Raw genomic sequence first — 20,598 nt, 5'->3', positions numbered from 1 at the left:
ATACCTGCAAAAAATCAGAGTTCTTTATTCAAAATTTCCAAAGGCGTATGTGAATTTATGCAGTAGAGAGTTTTGAAATTTGGCGTATTTGTTGTAAACGATAATAAAGCCAGAATGTGTTTTACGCACTTTACTAAAATTATTTCAAAGTAGGAACGAAGGACCTTTTTTCCCGCTTGTGCGCAAAGAAAACAGATTACTATAAATTAAAATTTCGTCAAGTAAATTATTCTTCGCGCAAACTGAAAAAATGCGCCAAAATAAAGTCTTGAATTTCTCGGTAAATTCCGCACTAAATTTTACAAAATTTAAAATTCATGCATAATCTGAGTCGTCGAATGGAAATATGGAAACTAATTGACATACAATTTCAAAGAAAATCCGATTTTGTGCCAAAATACCTATATTAGAACAATGCTATATATAAAACTTATGCATAACTACGTCGTGCTTTCGAGACATGAAAAATGAAATTCGAATTTCTTCAATCGGTCCAGTAGAAAAAATATAGAACTTTTTTTTTAAATAGATTTTTTAAGCAGTGTAAATACAGACGCCACTAAAAATATCTCTTTTGAATCCATTTTAAATCAGTTTTATAATTCCTTAGGGAAAAAGGAGTCCTTTCTGCCCATACGTACAGATGGCACGCAAAAACATCGCTAAGTTGCATTCGAATAACGGTCAAAATGGATATTATCGTTGAAATATGGTACCTGGAATTTTTCGTAATTTCAATACTTCAATATTTCGTATAAGGAAGTAGAATTAACATCGAAGATCGATGATAATATATTGAACACAATCGTATAAGTTCTTCAGTGACCTTTTTCCTTCAAAGTTAGAAATTAACTGTGTAGTTTTCCCTCCTTGCTGTTCAACATAGGTGTCTAACTTGCGAGCCGATTAAGACCCCCGAAATATTAAGATTCCACCTAGCGGGATAATAGTGGTGCATCATTAGGATACATTCTGAGATATCAGAATCGAAAAGTAACATGTCCGAGTGTGTCAACAATAAGCGATGCTGAAAATGTATTAAAATGCATAAATTTACAGAAATATTGTAACCATATAACAGGGTATTTCAAATGCTCTGTAGAAAAAAAAAAAAAAAAAAAAAGGCAAAATCTCGAACTGGCGTAGCAGACACAGAAAATTATAGGAAATTTAACTATGAAATTTCAAGAGCACATTAATAATCCACATTAAAGTACACTAGAAGCGTTAAAGATACCAAAAAAAGGAAAGTACACCAAAAATACAGAAAATGCTAAAATAAAATTTAAACTAAAAATGTGAAAGAAATATTTTACATTATAATGTGCGAAGGCGGAAAATAGAATTAATCTGCTTGTATTAGTGCATTTGTACTAGAAATTGCCAGAGACTAGAAGTTGGTGTATTTAATTATGGCAAAGCACACGAGGGCTATCTGCCTAAGGGGAGGGATGCTTTCGGGGAGGACTTTCTAAGGGAAACTGGCTCGTATACACGTTACACAGGGGGAAAGCCACGAAAACGCCCATGCAGCCAGCCCGTTCGCGGGATTCGAACCTCGGACCGAACTACCAGTGTTCAGCGACTTTACCGCTCGGCCGCTGGTGGGCCCAGAGACTAGAAGACAGAGATCAATACGAACATCTTATCTATGAGGATTGAAGCGTCCATGACTTCTGACATCCTAACTCCTCTGACATTCAGTTGATTTCTGCTATACTAATTCATCAGACATCCTTGACCTCTGATATTCAATTCTAGATATCATTGGCAGAATAGGTAGCTATTGTGCGAATGATATCTAGAATTGAAAAATCAGGAAATATGTCGTTTAGCTCCGATTATTTTAAAGAAATCAGAGGAAGTCACTGAGGTATTTTCCGAATTATTTTTTTACCATTAACACGTTTTTCAGGTCTGTTTCTTATTATCGTGCATTTTACAAAATTTGTTTTAAGCTTTTCAGTATTTTTATCACTAGGAATTTGGCTGCTAGATTTTCAAATGGTTTTTTGCAATTTGTACAATTTTTTCATTAAGAATGGACAATATAGGGTCAATTTTATTATCTACACCTGCCACATGATGCAATTCAAATTTTTAAGAAGTTTTATTTTTCAGATTCATAAGGAGTTTGGGGTCATTACTTAAATTAGTTGCGCAATCCAAATTACATTGATGTTCAAAAGTTAAGCATAATTCATAAAATGTGGAAGAACTTGGGTAAATAAAAATTAAATTGTTCAAAATCACTTGGGGAGAGTCATTGTTTGAAGGTGAAACAGTATGCATATCTAAAACATTTCAGTGGACGTCGGCATACGCAAAATATGTCGAGACTGTGGCAGAGGTTTCACAGTACAGGAGATGTTACCCCACGACTACTGCACTTTCGACCAAGAGTAACAACCGTTCATTAAGACCGATATTTGCCGATCTCTGATATTCAGTTCTAAATATCATTGGCAGAATATGTAGCTACTGTGTGATTTAACTATTGTGCGCCAACAGCTGCGCGAAGTCAGAGAGACACTTGTCCCAGAGAACTCCGTTCAGCGCTCACAGCCGCAGCAGGGATACGAGTTTTAAGACAAACTGTTTATAGGAGACACCATCATGTTGGTCTGTATGCCAGACAATCAGCCGTTTGCATTTTTCTCACGCCTGCCCATAAACGTGCTAGTCTAACCTGGAGTTCGAAACATCAGCACTGCAGTTTGCGAGAGTGAGTTATTTTTATCACCTGACTGCAACTGGTCCGACAATTAATTACCATTCTAGATTTTTAATGCATTTAATAGAATTATATTCACACTTATATTTTCAAATTATATGTAACCACCATAACATAAAAATTCACTTATGTGTACATCGAGAATACGTCCAACGTAAATTTTCTAAACTTGAGAAAACTTTTATAATTTAAACACCTCAAATTTTACAATTTTTACAATAGGAGTTCTCATTTTCTAAAACGCAGCAAATTGAGAAATGTTCCCAATATCCGCAGCGGATTTCATTTAATCCAAACTAGAACTCGTCTTCTTAATGCCATAGAATCGCAAAAAAAATTGATTGCCTTCCAAAACGTGTACCGAATCTTATCCGCTGTTGTCATTATCAATATCCCAAAGCAGGGAATTTATTTCAGGTATTAATATAACGGTTGACTTTTAAGATTTTAGCACGGCGTGCAGATTACGGTGGAGAGACAAAGCCGTCACCGATCAATGTCTTATCCGAGCCACATTTTCGGTCAGGGCGCGAATTGAGCTTGGCATTATCCAAACGTTTAGGCAAAACATTTTATAGCATTTTCATATATTTTATAAAAATTAAAATCACTGGATTTTTAGCACTTACAGCTACATCAATATTTTTACTAGAATTAGCAATATCTTTAAATTTACCTCTATTATCAATATCAGAATTTCTCTTAGAACTAACAACACAAGAATATTTACCACAATTTAACACCATCCTTAAAAATATTAACACATGAAACTACCGCAGACCTTTTATATGCCTGAAATATTCACGTTTACCTTATAATATTATAATCCTATCTTACCTGTTAGTAACTTTCAAATCCAATAGCCCTCGATTCTCGTTCGCATCCTCTTGAAGAAGGAAATCTCAGAGGGATTCAAGTACGTGATTTTGTAGCTGTACAAATATTGCTAGTTTTACACTGTGCAATTGACCCCAACAGTCCATCCAAATTCTTAGCCAATCGAAGCGAGTCATTGATAGACACAACTATGGTAAAAATTCATAGGTATTTATGTATTAATAACTGAATGTGGAAGGTAATGTTAGTCTAAGTGACTACCGGATTATTTCATTCGAATTAGGCAATGTCTTAATTCTGGAAAGTAACAAATAGAGAATAAAACTTTGTCGGATAGGTTGTATATCTTTAAGAGAAAGTTTATCTACTAACTTCCAATTTAATGTATATTTACGTACAGAAGATCAAACAGACAAATTAATTACACAGACTATATAGAAGCTATATAATCTGTATAATAATACTAAAATTACAAATAAAATCTTTAAACCTTTCTTTAGTCACGTTTTTGCCTTGGTGGACAAAAGAATTAACCATTCAAAGGAAAAAGGTAAAGGGCTTGAGACGAAGATATCAGGAACGAGTTGTAGAGTGTTAGACTACACATCATTTACAGAAAAGAAGAAGCGCATTATAAGCTTAATATTGATAAAACGAAGGTTAATTCTGGAAATAGTTTTTTGGAAAATCTTTCTCCCAAGTCGCTGATTGGCACTTATTAAAACTTGGAAAACTTGGAAAAATTTGCAAAGGAAGAGCTTCTTTCCTTCGCAAATTTATCAAACAAAGGTTCATTCATAATTGAATGCCCAAGAAACAGTGGAATATATTATTTCCTTTCACTTTTCCCAAGATGATATGTTGGCAAATACTGCAGTCATGCTTCGATAAGAGAAAAAGTCTAGTATTAAAATCAAAATGATCTCCACTTTACACATAATCATAAAAATATCTTTATAATGGTAAATAAAAGTAGAGTACCAGGTATCGATGGAATTACTTTAGAGTTAGTTGAAGAACTACCGTTAGTTGAAGTATTCTATCTGCGTAATAGCAAACTTTTCTTACATATCATGAACTCTTGCCTTAAATTAGTTTCCTGAGTCATGGAAAGTCACTAATTTAGTGCTATTTACCAAGAAAAGAAACGATAAATTACATCTTAGCTCCTACCGGCCAATATGCCTTCTCTTTACATGAGACAAAGTTTTAGATAAATTACTAGCACAAAGACTGACATACTTTCTCTTGAATAATAAACTATTAAATCAGTACCAATTTGGATTTTCGCCAAATAATGGAACAGTAAATGCAACCAAAGACAATAATACTCGAAACAGTTGTGTACTTTCTCTAGATGTAACATCCGTCTTTAAAAATCGTTGGTTACCAAGTACAACAAAACATGCCGCCATAGTATTCTTTGGTTGCCCGCCTTTAATAATTTTGGTTGCCAATACGCCACACTCCAAGATTTTAATTATTTAGTAAATCTCTTCAATTCACTGGAGAATTATATTCATGATAGAAATTTCCTCAACGAAAGAGACAGTGTCAATGCTTTCAAAAATTATTACGAGGACGCATTAGACCCTTGAGGATCTAATTAAAGTCCAATATTGTGGGACACTAGGAGCAATACTGTATTGAGGTTAGACTTAGCAACTGATGTCTCTCTTCAAGCATATGATGATTATTTCATCTTCATTATTGGAGGTAGAAGTAGGAAATATTTAGAAAGAAAAGCGAAGAAAACATCAGAGAATGCAGACAAATGGTGTGATAAATATAAATTTAGTTTTAATAGCACTAAAAGAAAAATGTTACTATTTCCTAAAAGTTTAAAACTGGAAAGAAATCCACTAAGATTATGATGGAAGAATGTCCCTATTCGAAATACTGATATTTTAAAATATCTAGGGTTCGTTCTTGATAAAAAAAAATTAACCTGAATTCAACACCTCTCGAAAGTGCGAGATAGAACACACGTAATTGTAAACTATTTAGATCATCTTATGACACACAAATGGAGACTTAGAAAAATAATAAGGAAAGAATTGTATTCAAAAGTAACTGAAAGGTTAATATTATATTGTTACTCTATATGGTGGAATTATAGCAGCGAGGTAAAAGCAGCAAATAAATTGCTACAAATTCAATATATATTATTACTATATATATTTAAAGCATTTTCTACTACACCAACAACTACTATTCAAGTTCTTGTTGGAGCGCTTCCACTAGATATTAAAGCAGAACAGGAATCAAAGTTATTCCATCTCTTTCACTTTCAAGATGACTGCACACCAAATGAATTAAATATACCAAGTTCTGTGGTGGAAACAGAAGTCCTAAAATTCAGCAAACACCCAGCTCAGTCCATACCAATCATATAGCACATGAATGTTACAAAAGAAAAGTGAAAAGAAATTTTTGCAGATGGATCAAAGATCCAAGGTAAAGTTGGAGCTGCATTTATAACTTGCGAAGATAAACAAGTCACAATACTTAAAAAGTTTAAATTAAATGACTCAAGCACAGTTTACAAAACCGAAGCAATAGTTTTGAAGGAAGTTTTTCTTTCAAAAAAAAAAAAAAAAAAAAAAGACTTTGAAAAAGACTTTTTTTTAAAAGTAGTAAGTTACAATATGTGAGCATTATAAAAATAGCCAACGTGTTTTAAAGACATTATGCTCTACGAAGAAAACATGTTTACTTGTTTAAGTTCTTCAAGAAACAATAAATATGGAAATGAATAGCTGTCTTATCAGCCTAAATCTGATACGGAGACATGCAGGTAGACTAGCGAATGAGATTGCTGATGACAGCAGTTAAGAATACCACATTAAAAGATATGGTGATATCAGTCTTCCTGTTTCAAGACTTACAATCAAGAATAAAATTTCTAAATAAGTTCTAATAAAATGGCAAAGAAGATGGGACGAAGCAGATAGAAGAAGATTAACTCACAAATACTTTGAACATATTCCTAAAAAGAATGAAATCAAATTTCCTCCTAGTAGCAACAAATCATGGAAAGTTTCCAACTTATTTCCAGCTATTCCAAGATATGTTGCGGAACACCAGCCCATCTAGCAATTGATTCTGAAATATAAACTGTGTGTCTGCACTTCAAGTACTTATATATTATTGAAAACGAAAGCACGGTGATTATAAATAATTAATTATATTACATCAGTGAACTAGCAAGTATTTGAGAGCAAATAAAGAATATAGCAAATCCTATCTAAGTTTGTTAAGAGCAAGAGAACAAGAGAATTATATCAAGTCTTCTTTACCATCTGTATATGTTGCATATGTTATCCTTCCTTACTCTATTTTTTTCATTATTTCATGTGTATAACAAAGGACCAGTGGGTTCCATTGACGTGGGTGGGTCCCGTAATCACATTTCCAGTCGACAAGCGGTTAGTCAATGATTATTAAGCTTTCAGAATCAGTGTTGTTCTTCACTGAGCGGGATAGGAGTTCAGAATAGAGATTATGAAGCCGTATCGAAATATAGCCAGCCGAAAAATAAACCTCAAAGCCCAACACACTTTGAAATACTTGACGGTAACGAATAAACACGCGTTTGCTGGAGAACTCAGACAAATGCACTTACGTCGTACGCGTCTGCAGGTCGAATGCCAAGAATCGATGATACATTTTACTGTTGGGTTAGAATTGGACTTTCAATATGGACAAATACGTTATTTGACACTCCGAGTTTGAGCGAAACAAAACACTTTTGAGTGGAGTGGAAACTGTAAAACTTCTATGGACTTGTGCGCTAAGTGATTACCTTTATTTTGATACATCGTTTGTGTTTGTACGTATCGCCAAGATGAGAAAATCAAGATTAGTATTTCCAGCATTTCTCATCTTCAGACTGAAATGGAAATATCAGCGATGTTCTACTTTCAAGTGCTTCAAGGTATGTTGAAAGTGGTGTGGTGTTTTTGAGTCCTATTTCAACTTGTGTGGGGGATAGTTTTCTACATTTCATTAATTCGTTTGTGCATTTATGACATAATAGTAGGTGATATTATGAGATCTTAGTAAATGTTAGTAGGTTATTAGGTGTTAGTATATATGAAGACATGTTAGTAGGTGACGAATATATTGCTGCGTGCGTAAGGGGTTCGTTTGAATTGAATGAACAAGTCCGATGAAAAATGGACAAAACTTTATTATTATCACAACAATAATGCTTAAATTCCCTCAGATATTCTTTCAGTATTACAATATCTCACAGTAGTTATCTTTTAACTACTCAAACGTTCAACATAAGTCAATTCAAAACAGCTAAAGAAAGCTAATCCGCGAATTCGCTACGATCAACAAGAGCAGTTTTCTGAACAAACTCTTAAAACAACAACAAACTAGCTAATCATCGAATTGAAATCGAAATCGAAATCGAGTGAATGGTTAGGCGGCATTTAGTAGCATCTGCTACTTTAACCGTCTCTGTTGGAGATATGCCCTATGGCGTTGGGAAGAATTAAAAATTAAGGTGATTTACACCGCACCGACAAAGGTGAAGCAGGAACATGTGCTAATGCACGTGAGTTGGTCAAGTAGACTTTGGAGAAGGAGCGTTCAAGCATCTGGCCGCCGTACAAGCTGTGATGTATCTTCACTAGTATCATCGAATTGAGAGGTTTCCCTCCTTTTTATAAGATTTTAAATCGCTCGCGAGAATTTTCTGGAACTTTCTCGAAATCAAAAAGAGATATTTATTTATTTATTAATTGTTAAGTGCACGCGGTCCTGTATTTTTAATTTTCCGGCTTAGCTTTCCTTTAATATTCATCACGCGCTGCAATGAACGGGGAATAAACAATTTAATTTATAATTCAACTAACATTAGCTATTTAATTACAAACTCCGTAACAATATGTAGGTAAAAAATTAGTTCAGTGTTTGTTTTGTTCATATAATGCTATAGTGAGTAAGAGTGTTTTCATTATTTGGTAGCACGTATATTTGTAAACACTATTTTCAAGAGTGAAGCACATTGAGAGCAAAATTAGAGCCAGAATCGAACTAGACATTGGTGCATTAGTTTCTAATTTTAGGAAAAATATCCCATTAATTTTATGGTCTCTTGTTACCTTTATAATAATTAATGAAATCTTAAATAATAAAATGTCAAAATAGTTCTGTGTTGCTGTCATCATTATATTAAAAAATCATAAATTAATAAATTTTAAATTACTTAAATATTTTTGTACTTTTTCAATGTGTATGTGTGTGCGCGCTTGCGCTTATGAGCGATCATTAGTGTAAGACAGAGGTAGTTTGCCTTGAATTAAATCGCAGATTTACTTGAATTTTTCTATATAGGCCCTTTTTTACGTAGATCATACACTCAGTAAATTTGAACTAAATCGATCAAACCTGCATATTTCTTTCCTAGAGGTGAAATTAAAAAAATTCTCTTTCGCCGGTAAAACCTCAGAAAACATGAAAATTTTTAAACAAATATATGCAGTTGTGTGTTTTGCTTATTTTGGAGGTCACGATTCCCATTGGGTTAGAAATAATTTGTATGGCCCAAAACATCTCGCCTTCTTCCAATGTGGCCCACAGAAGCTGAGAGGGTGGACACCACTGTTTTTCAGGATTTTAAATTTAGAGGGGAAAAAAGAACAAAAAGTGTGAAAGTACTTTAAAAATGGAAATGTCATTCAATAAGTAGTATGTTCTAACTTTGCGATCTTAGAGCTTTCTTTAGGGTTCAAATCAAATGGCACATCGGATGATATTCTTTGACGATATTCAGACTTTCTCTTTAGGAAAAATTAAAATCTATATCTACTTTAAAATATTCCTGAAAAGACTTACTTATCGAAGAAAAGGATTTGAATTAAAAGTATGGTTGTTCTTTTTTTAGTTCCTTATACGAAGTAAAGGAAATACTGTAATCTCAAAAATTTCGGGTGTCATATTTTACCAGAAATTCAATTCTGATCATTCCTGAATTCATTTGGAGGACTTTTTTTTTTTTTTGCCCGTCGTTATGTACGGATATAGTAAAGAACCGCTTTTCGCCCAAAGCAGATTGTAAAATGGATTCAAAAGGAATTTTGCTAGTGACGTTTGTACTTACCTAAACGTATGCGCGTACATATGTATGTATGCATGTCTATATTTTGCATAACTAAAAAAATAATAGCCTTAAAACATTGAAATTTTATTACTGAAGCTGCTATAACATCTAGTTGGGCATCTGACGTTTTTATTGCAATCACCAGAACCAAAGCCCTTACTTGGCTCAAAAGTCCTTACTCGGCTTAAAAGTCCTTACTCAGCCTTTATTTTCACAATCGTTGGCCATAGGCATATCCTTCCAGTTGCAAAAATGCTTTAAATAACGAAGATATTCATGTTTTGGCAAAGTCAAATCTTTCAAAAAATGTATTTTGGCAAATAAAGAAATCTAACTTTTAATGCGGCCTCCTGGTTCCTATACTTATATCTGGGAAAGTTTTATAATCGTTATGAGAAAATAAAATTAGAAATTTAACACTTGTACAACAAAAATTGAAAGAAATATTTAATTTCAAAATTTTTGAGTTTGGATGTAATTTTTAACATGCTTTGCTACACTCATGTCCATAAATTAAGGATAATGCAAAATCAGGCAAAGGAAGAGTTAGGAGCAAAACAAATTTGACTTATTTGTAAAGCTTATTTATTAAACAAAAGGTAAAGAGCAAAACAAAAATGCTATATGTTTGATATTATTAAAAAATTAGCGAATTGTTCTCCCTGGAGCAAATTACAAAAAAAAAAACCTATTTACAAAAAACCAATATTACATGGTTGATATGATTGTTAATACATTGCATGTCTCCCAGACGATGCAATACAGTTCGTACAACGCCTAGGCATGCTGAGTATCAAATTATAGATCTGATCTTGGAGGATATTACACCACTCAAAAAGCAATGCTCTCCAAAGTTCCGGTTGACTTGTAGGAGGAGGTTGATGGGCTGCAACTCGTCGGCCAAGCATGTCCCACACGTGCTCTACTGGATTCAAGGCCGGTGAGAATGCTGGCCAGTCCATACGGGTGATATCCTCCGATTGAAGGCATTCGCTAACGATGTTTGCACGGTGAGGACAGGCGTTGTCATCCATAAACACAAATTGTGCGCCCGTAGCGCGCCGAAACATGTTGTTCCATGTTGAAACATGTTGAAAACATGTTGATACAAACGTACACGTTGTTCCAGAATGACGTCCCGATAGATTTGCCTTGTCATGGTTCCAATTTGAACATGCAGGTCAGTTCTGGAACCCAGAATAATTCCACCCCAAACGAGCACTCCTGCACCACCGTAACGGTGTCATTCAATGATGTTTTCTTGGTGGTAACGGGTACCTGGAGCTCTCCATATGAAAGTCCGGCGAGAATCAGACTGCAAGCTAAACCTGGACTCGTCGGAAAACATCACACAAGCCCACTGTTGCGGTGTCCACAATGCATGCTCTCTACTCCAGGCTAACTGCAGGCGACAGTGAGTTGCAGTAAGTGGAACGCATCTGACAGGTCTACGGGCATATAGACCAATCTGCCCTAAGCGTCTGTACACGGTATGCCTTGAAATTGTCGTACCAGTGGCTGAAAAGAGCTGACGAGACAGGTATGAGACTGTGCTCCGCCTGATTCTTTTGGCAGTAACTGCCAAATACCGGTCATTCGGCGTTGTAACTCTGGAGCGACCTGTGCTGTAACGTCTACTCACATCTTCGAATCGTTGAAAAAGCCTGGAGATGACACTCTCGGCAATTCTAAGTTCATCTGATACTTCCAGTTGGGTACGCCCACATTCCAGACGGCCGATAATTCTATCACGTAAAAAATCATCCAAATGCGTCTTTCGTGTCATAACTATTCTGTTATTACACTGAACTGCTTATAAAGCGCCTGCGAACAATTTTACTTCTTTGCCTGTATTCCTTATATACCACTCTCTTACACTCTCGTCATTATGACGTACCATCGGTGTCATCTGGCTACTTCCTGAAATTTGCATATGATTCTTGAAGATGTGTGTAGTGATTTTACAATGATATATTTATTTTAGAGTTCGATTTCGGCGTGACTCCGAATTATCCTTAATTTATGGACATGAATGTAGATCGGTTTATTAACATATAATCCGAGAAAATAAATTTAAATGAAATGCAACAAATATGTGTATAAATTTAATATGTCAGACAAGAAAGTGATCTGGTGTCCACATCAACCTTTTATACATTAAATGTTTTACAGATTAAATACAAATTTTAAAGTAAAATATTTTAACATTTTTAAAAGCAGATAGTATTTTAAGCAAATTAGAAATAGTATGCTAAAATTAAATTTTATAACAGCTGTAGTACAGAATGAAAATTCTATAATTAAAATATACGCTTTACATTCTCAAACTGAAATTTTGCTTATTCGTGTGTCTCACGTAAACGCCTTTTTTGAGTTTTCTCTTGTAAAATGTATAAATATTATGTATGAAAATTCTGCATAACACATTTCCAGCATTCTTTACTTGCATGCTAAGTATGGGATTGTTTAAATAGCCACGTATATTTCACATATTTTTTAACAAAATTATAATCTGTTTATTATCAAAAATGAGGGTTTCAGTAATATACCTTCAAAATACTGATAACATATTTTATAAATTTACAAGAGTACGTTTTTATTAGAATTTATATATCATTTCAGTTTTTATAATTTAAGCAAATTAAAGATTAAATTCTTATTTCAATTTCTCTGCTCTTTTATTTACAGCTGAGAGCGAGATTTGCTGACGAACTGAGTCCTAAATTGTATGACAACACTCTTATGTTTTACCGATTTTTAAAAGGTATATAACTTATAAATTTTCTAGTAAACGTTTTTGTAAAATGCTAATATAATTTATATTTATGCTTTTATTATATCTGAAATATTTTCTTCTTTCTTCAGTTTTGAAGATTATACAATGCAAATAATTTCATTTGAATGGATTTTAACCATAACAAATTTTAAATACTTCACATTGTTTATAACACGTTTCATTTTACATTCCAGCTCGAGATTTTAATCTGAATAACGCAGAACATATGCTGAGAAAGGTTAGCTCATTTTCTTAATTTTCAAACATAATATTTGTAATATGGACGCATAATATTCGTATTAATTATGTATAATATTCGTAATATTATTACAATTTTATAATTATAATAATAATGATGATGCTATATATGTAGCTAACCGAATCAACGCAAACCCAATCGATATGTTTTCAGATTCCATTTTCTCATATGGATATTGCTTTGCAGTAAGCTTCAATCTTTTCTCCTTCAATTCATATTTTAATTGCATTAGCTATATAACGGGAATTTGAAGTCGCCTTCCATGTCATGTAGTATAAATAACATCTAATATACACTACAATTCCTAAATGAAAATTACAAATATCGAAATTTCGAAGCTCATAATATTAGCTAAAGCAAATAATTCGTAATTTATCTCAACATATGCGTTTTACTAAGCTTTTTTGAAATTATGCCAGGTGGTGAACTTTTTTCAAGTTTTCAAAAAGGATATCGATATGGCTGTCTAGTAGTATCGGTTGCAGCTCGATTAATGTAGTCCGCCACATATCTATTTGTCTTTTAACTGAAATAGCTGAAAAATGAAATTTCACTTCTATCAGATTGTTTTGTATTAGACTAAAAGGGCTAAATGAGGCGAGAAAGTCAAAATGAGAGGTATTTGAATTACACGAATTCGTCACATCAAATTCTTTTAATTTTGATGAAAGGGCTGAAAGCCTTTATAATGAAAAGGCTGAATATACAATTGTGTAATTGTACAGAATATATATACTACAGAACGTTGAATATATATACTACAGAGTAATTGTACAGAATATATATACTACAGAACGTTGAATATTGAAGCTGAGTAGGGAAACAATAGGTTTAAATAATCGATTTCTTATTTAAAAAATGCTATTTCAAGTAAATCAACAATAATTCGGCAATATTAGATTATTTTTATTTAAACAGAAATTAATTTTTAAGAATTTGCGCTAAGTTGAATTTCTAAATTCCTTGTTTATCTTTAATATTTTGATTTCAGTGCCGCAGTTTATAAAAACCTTTCTCTGCTTGCCCTTCATTCTGTGCTGAATCCCATCATTCTAAAAAGAAAAATGGCTCTTTTTAATTTTGTTTTTATCGCACTCCTAAGATTTGTTCTTTAAACTGTTATGCTCAGGAACTCAGTCATTTAAGAGAGCTTTCTATTTATAGTGGTCTTTTTCCTTTTTTAATATTATGAATTCATATTTAAAAAAATTTCCATCTTTCAATTATAAAGAAAATTCTCCTGTTTAAATTCAGCGCAAAACTCTTATTGACATTCAACTGTTCCCTTTTATCTTTTCCTTTCTTTACTATTTATAGATCTTATTTCTTTTTTATATCATGTACTTCCGAACAATGGCATAAAATTTATTTTCTTCGTGAAAAGAGGGAAAGAGATGGACTTTCTCGAAATGAATAGAGTTTTACAACCAAGCGTTAGTCTCAGGTTCATTTTTTCCTGCTTTTTCCCTTCAGAAGTTGTTTGTATTTTTATTGTCTTTAGCTGATAACTGACAAATACGAAGAAAAACATTCTACAGTATTCTATTTACTCACTTAACCTCAAAAATATACCCTTTGTAACATCTTTAGACATTTAGACACATTATTAAATCTCATTAGAAATTATATTTCTTTGCTTGATTTTGTTTTCAGATGTATGTGTATGATTATATTTGATAAAGAATAAGTAATAAATTACAAGTTGATAATAAATTCATTATAAATAGTGTCTTTTAAGCACTATTTAACCTCTTGTTTAATAATTTTGACTTCCTTAAAAGCAGCATTCAAAGCGATTCTTCTGCATAATTTGGAAAATGATCTGTCTCTTTATCAGTTGGTTATTGCAGAGGTGCGCAAACTAGGGGTCGCCAGAAGTTTTCTGGGGGTCGCCAAATTTTATAGCATGTAGCAGTTGGCCTGCAATTGTTTTAGTTTATCCTCGAGTTTTATTATGTGACGTTGTGTAATTATGATTTTTTTTATATTTTTATCGGGCTTTTTTACTCTTTGTTATCAGGTATGTACTATCATTAAAGAAAGATCTCTGTTAATTTTATTGAATTTCTCGAAAAAAATGATAAAATTTTATATATTATTTGTTTTAGTTTAAATAATTTAACCCCTATCTCCATAATGGATAAATGGGTAATACGTATACCAGGTACATCTTCAGCTAACAAACGAACAAATACTGATGAGGAGTCGCAAAATACTGAACTAAATGCCCGATGTAAAAAAATAAGAAAATACAATGAGGAATTTATTAAGTATGGTTTTACATTTTGTGTTGTTGATGATGAAGAACGCCCGATATGTGTCATTTGCAACGAAAAATTAGCAAATGAGAGCAGGAAACCAGCTAAATTAAAAAGGCACCTGGAAACTAAACATAAAGAACTTCAAAATAAACATGCCGATTTTTTTCAAAGACGAGCTGAAAATCTGAAAATTCAAAGTGCACATTTAAAGAAATTTACAACAATACCTCAAAAAGCATTACGAGCTTCTTTAGAAGTTTCTTATCTAATAGGAAAAACAATGAAACTCCATACATTTGGAGAATCCCTTACCCTTCCTGCAGCAACTAAGATGACATCAATTATGCATGGCGATAAATATGGAAATGAACTAAAAACAATACCATTATTAAGAGATACCGTGTCTCGGCGGATTTTCGAAATGTCACGAAATATCGAGTCAGAAATCATAAAACGCATACAAAATTCATCTGTATTTGCTTTACAACTGGACGAGACTACCGATATTACTAAAATGTCACAACTAATTATTTACGTTAGGTTTACTTTTAATGAAGATGTAACAGAAACGTTTTTATGTTGCAAAAGTTTGGAAGGAAAAACAAATGGAGAAAAAATATTCGAAGTAATAAATGAATATTTTGAAACAAAGTTCCTTACCTGGGCAAACTGTGTTGCGGTTTGTACTGATGGTACTGCAGCATTAGCAAGTTCGAATAAAGGGCTCAGAGGCTTAATTCAGAAGGTGGCGCCTCATATGGTATTTAATCACTGTATGATTCATCGGCAAGCACGTGTTGCAAAAGATATGATGAAGAGTTGCACAAAGTATTACAAGGCGCTGTTAGTTCAATTAACTACACTAAATGCAACAGCCACAACAGCCGTCTCTTTTCAATATCTTGCAATCAGATGGGCTCAACGTATGAAAGATTACTATTACACACCGAAGATTACTATTACATACTACGACGGATATTTGATTTGAGAAATGAAGTGTACATGTTTTTAATCGAAAAGAAACATAGATTGGCAAGTTATTATATCAATGAAGTTTGGCTAGGAAAGCTAAGCTATTTAGTTGATATTTTATTTTCGGAAAACTTAACGACTTAAATTTGAGCTTGCAGGGTGAGACTTCAACTATCATAACTTCAGCCAATAAAATTCAAGCTTTTAAGAATAAGCTTAGTCTCTGGTAAATTGAGCTGAATAAAAACAACACCTACATGTTCCCTTGCTTTAACGATTTTATCAAGGAAAATAATATAGATATATTTACATTTTAAAACATCATTTCCAATCACATTGAAAAGTTAAAGAAAAATGTTTCGAGAAGATTGGAGGATTTTCCTGAAAACGATCTTGGTTGGATTCGTGATCCATTTTCCTTTGACACATGCAGTTCAACTCTTCAAATTAGTGAGAAAGAGCAATTGATAGATCTAATTAGTGATTATACTCTTCGAAATCAATTTAAGACTCAGCCTTGCCAAAAATTTTGGCTATCCGTGGAAAAACAATATCCCGTTTTATGCAAGAATACCATCAGAGTGTTAATACAATTTGCATCAACGTATTTATGTGAAACTGGATTTAGCAAACTAGTTTCAGTAAAAACTAAATACCGCTCGCGTTTAGACCCTGAAGATGATATGCGAATTGCAATTAGCAACATACATCCAAACATCGATGAGATAATTAGAAACTTGCAGCCACATACGTCTCATTAAAAGGCGATTTACTGATTTTTGTGTTATACAAAAAGTATTTTCTTAAAATTATAAATAAAATTAATATGAGTCAGATATGATGATATTTTTATTCGATGAAACGAAAGAAATGCGCGAAATATACATCGTATTTGTGAACATTTATCTCTAGGGGTCGCCAAAAATTTTCTCTCTACAAAAGGGGTCGCAGTCGAAAAAGGTTTGCGCTCCACTGGGTTATTGTATACATCTCCAATAGATGATAAATTCTTAAATTAGATCTTAGACGTACAAAATGCAGCGATCATGAATGGATAATTTATGAAGGCCTAAAAGTACTGTTTATACCTTTTGGTCAGCATTTTAGATACGTCATATTTTCCTTTATGTTTCATATGTGAGTAAAGAGTGTTTTCTTACAAACCTCTTAGCATAAAAGTGATGTAAGTAATATATATAACTCCTAGACAATATATAAGGTATTTTTTAATTCTTAGTTTTAATTTACTGTCGGTGTCTTGTTTTTAAACATTAAGTATTCTTATCATATTTTATTATAATTATCGCATTTAGTCTATTCAGAATAAAATTTCATCGTGCTTTCCTCTCCTGCAGCATATTGAGTGGAGGAAAGAACAAGGTATCGACAACATTCTCTCCTACGAGGCTCCAGAAGTAAGTATACAAATTTGGAAAGGTCCCACTTATGACATGACAAATACTAAGACTGGTATCATTAGTAACCGAAACTATTCTTGCAGCATCTAAATAATTATACAAATTTAATGAATATTTGTCTTGGAATAATGAAATTACATAGACCCTGCGATTAAAAAACGCTTTGTAGGATTCGTTCTTGACCTTATTTGTGGGGTTCTGGGTTAAAAAATAAGATACAAATTATGTATCATATTCCCACGTCTTCTCAAGTTTTTATCAGATACCATGCATGTCAGTATTCGTATACAATAATTACAGCTCAGAACTAAATTAATAATAGCAAACTTCTGAAGAACAAAACCGAAGAAATAATAAGCAATAGATTACAAATTTATTTCAAATTTATTATAAATTGTTTATTTTAAACGCTATATAACCTGTTACTTAATAATTTTCACTCCCTTAAAATCAGCAATTAAAGCGGTTCCTTTCGCATAATTAAAAACATTGATTTACCTCTCTGTCAGTTAGTCATTCTCTACGTTTCTAATAAATCATAAATTTTGAAATAAGGCCTTAGAAGTATAAAATGCAGCAATCATAATTGGATAATTTATGAAGATCTAAAAGTATTGTGTATGCGTCTTGTAAAAAAGTATTATGTCTAAAAGTATTGTGTATGCATTTTAGATACGTTGTGTTTCATACGTGAGGGGGACATCGGAGAGAAATTCTTCAATAAAAGGAGAAAAAACTTCTAATAAGAAAACTTCTTCAACCTGGCAGCAAAGCCAACTTCCATCAAAGCTTCTTAACAATAAGAAAATACTTTTGACATTCATTATACAGGGTGAATCTGAAAAAGTGGACAACATTTAATGGGATGCTAGAACGCAGCTTTACAAGCAGTATTCGTCATAAAACATTTGACCGAATGAAAACGGCGAGCCACTAGGTGGCCGGGAGGATAGTTGGTTACCCCAATCATAAAATTTTTAGTAGATGGATTGGTCAAGGTGGTTCCATAGCTCGGCCACCACGACCACCAAATTTTTAGCGTTTGGAGATTTTCCTGTAGGACTCTATGAATCTAAGAGACTTAATCTAAGAGTGCTGGTTGAAATCAATATGGATCTGGTCTCCAAGATCGCCGTTGTTGCTGGATATACTCGGGAAATACCTGGTGTTTTATCTAATTTGCATCAGTACCTATCCCGCAGGTGTGAAGCTTGCATTACAACCGGCGAAAGGTCTTTTGAGCAATTTTTTAGCATGTACATCAATTACATTCCTGTTAATAAAACTTTTTCTGAAATATCTCCTCTCATTATGTTAAACGTTTCTGTCGCTCGTCGGATTTTAATAGTCATTGTAAATACACATAGCATCCTAAACTTACACAAGATGCTTCCTTCTAAAATAAACATAGTTTAGTTTTTCCTAATGAAATTGTTTTATTCAGTTGACTTTTCGTTATTTAGTTTAGCAATTTAGCACTATAATAATGCATACAGCAAATAAAGAAACGTTCACAAATTGCAATAAAATACACATGACAGAAAAAGACAAGCTTAGTTTTAGTTTCAAATCTTCAAAACATACTTAGTATAAATTTTAAAAATATTTAAATTACGTATTTATATTTGCTATAAATTTTAAAACATTATAATAATATTTTGATGCCTATGTCGTTAAAGCATTTCTTTTCGGAATGCTTTTGATACAGTATTATGAAAAAATTCTAGAAGAGCGTTGCTTTTTATTAAAGGCATCAAAAGCCGTGTGTTCGCTTATGTATCTAGAATGAAACAATCTAGAGAACGAATCTCTATAAAACAAACATAACATTTATTAAACTTAATATAACGCTGCGTAAAACAGAATAAATAAAAGGAAGTGATTAGCAGCTCCGATAGACCCACAGTAAAGCCAGTACTGGGATTCTCTGGATCAGTATCAATACAACCGTAGCAACGCGGCTATTTCTAACTCCAATAAGCAATTGATATGAGCTGCAGAGACAAATAAAGGCAGCCCAAGCGGCACTTATCATTTGTCAGGTATAAATCCCTTATGGTTCTCCATCAGCATGATTTTAGGACTAGTCGGGGAGGGGAGGATGTATCTGTAAACGAAAAATACAATGATTACTTGCAAAATGCAAGCATAAAATAGACCAAAAAACCCTCCCATAATCATTTAGGAAAACTAAAACAAAATGTAATTACCGTAATTTCCGGAAGAAACGCCGCGGCGTTTATGTGTTTAAAACTTAAATTTTCAGCGGGTGCGGCGTTTCTACCCATGCGGCGTTTAGGTTCGCTAAAAATAAAATATTTCCTATGATGGTCATTGTACATAGTTTGGATGGCCTTGTCATTGTGCATAGACTGGTGCTGTTCCCACACAAAAGACCACTCAGTTGATTTTTGCGAACGTTATTTTGTTTACATTCTTTCCCTTGAACGGACCTACATGCCTTATTCAACCTAAACGAGATCTCAGAACAATAACATTCTTCCCCCTTTCAAATCAACATTCTCATCAGTTTGAATAGTCTCTATCCTCTGCCATTCGATGAATCTTCCAGGACCCATCCTCTCCCCACCCCTGCCTTTTCTGAAATTTTTTTCAAGGCCGGACACGACTCCAACTGTTTCGCAATAACGAACTCTGACGTATTTCCTCTTCAGCATGAATGGATTTTTCTTGGCATTCTGCCAAATACAGATCCCATCAGTTTGGGTACAAGTACTTGTTGGATAGTTTTTAAGTAAGAAAGGAGCGGAAAATTTTTGAAAATATCTCTAAATGCCACAGAAGCTATACATTTCTTACCTTTAATTTATTGAGTTATGTTTTCATTTCATGCATTTTTCTTAACTGGTATGTCATATATCAGGATTTAGGTTGAAGTTTTGCATCTATACGGCCCACGACGATGTCACGCGCAATTTAATCTATTGCGGCGTTTACGCTGATGCGGCGATTCTGTGTAATTTTAATTTTTTCCCGCCATTTTTCTCGAGTGCGGCGTTTGCGCTGATGCGGCCTTTCTTCCGGAAATTACAGTAGATAAATTCTTGTATACTACAATAATAATAAAAGAAAAAAAAATCAAGCAAGACTAACCAAATTGAGTATTTTTTGAATTAAATCAAGTTTCTATTTCTTTCATATCCTTTCTGTATTTACGCACAAAATTCTTGCACCATGATTGAAGTTTTCTTTTAAGTGTACTCGC

General features: G+C 33.3%; 1 protein-coding gene across 3 annotated transcripts in view; it reads left to right on the top strand.

Moving 5' to 3' along the window:
* The window catches only part of LOC118190014 (SEC14-like protein 2), a 90,028-nt gene that overhangs the window by 25,150 nt on the left and 44,280 nt on the right, over positions 1-20,598 (top strand). For all 3 annotated transcript variants that reach the window (XM_085810610.1, XM_035360697.2, XM_085810609.1), the window contains exons 3-5: positions 12,375-12,450; positions 12,657-12,700; positions 17,310-17,369. In XM_085810610.1, coding sequence (XP_085666736.1) covers positions 12,375-12,450; positions 12,657-12,700; positions 17,310-17,369 — 180 coding nt within the window. The remainder of the gene's footprint in view (positions 1-12,374; positions 12,451-12,656; positions 12,701-17,309; positions 17,370-20,598) is intronic.

This window comes from Stegodyphus dumicola, chromosome 2 (assembly GCF_044657685.1).
Source record: "Stegodyphus dumicola isolate Sdum_Otavi_A_Nest chromosome 2, ASM4465768v1".
NCBI lineage: Eukaryota > Metazoa > Arthropoda > Arachnida > Araneae > Eresidae > Stegodyphus > Stegodyphus dumicola.
The sequence above is the reverse complement of the archived record's forward strand: the minus strand, read 5'-3'. Positions and strand labels throughout refer to the sequence as shown.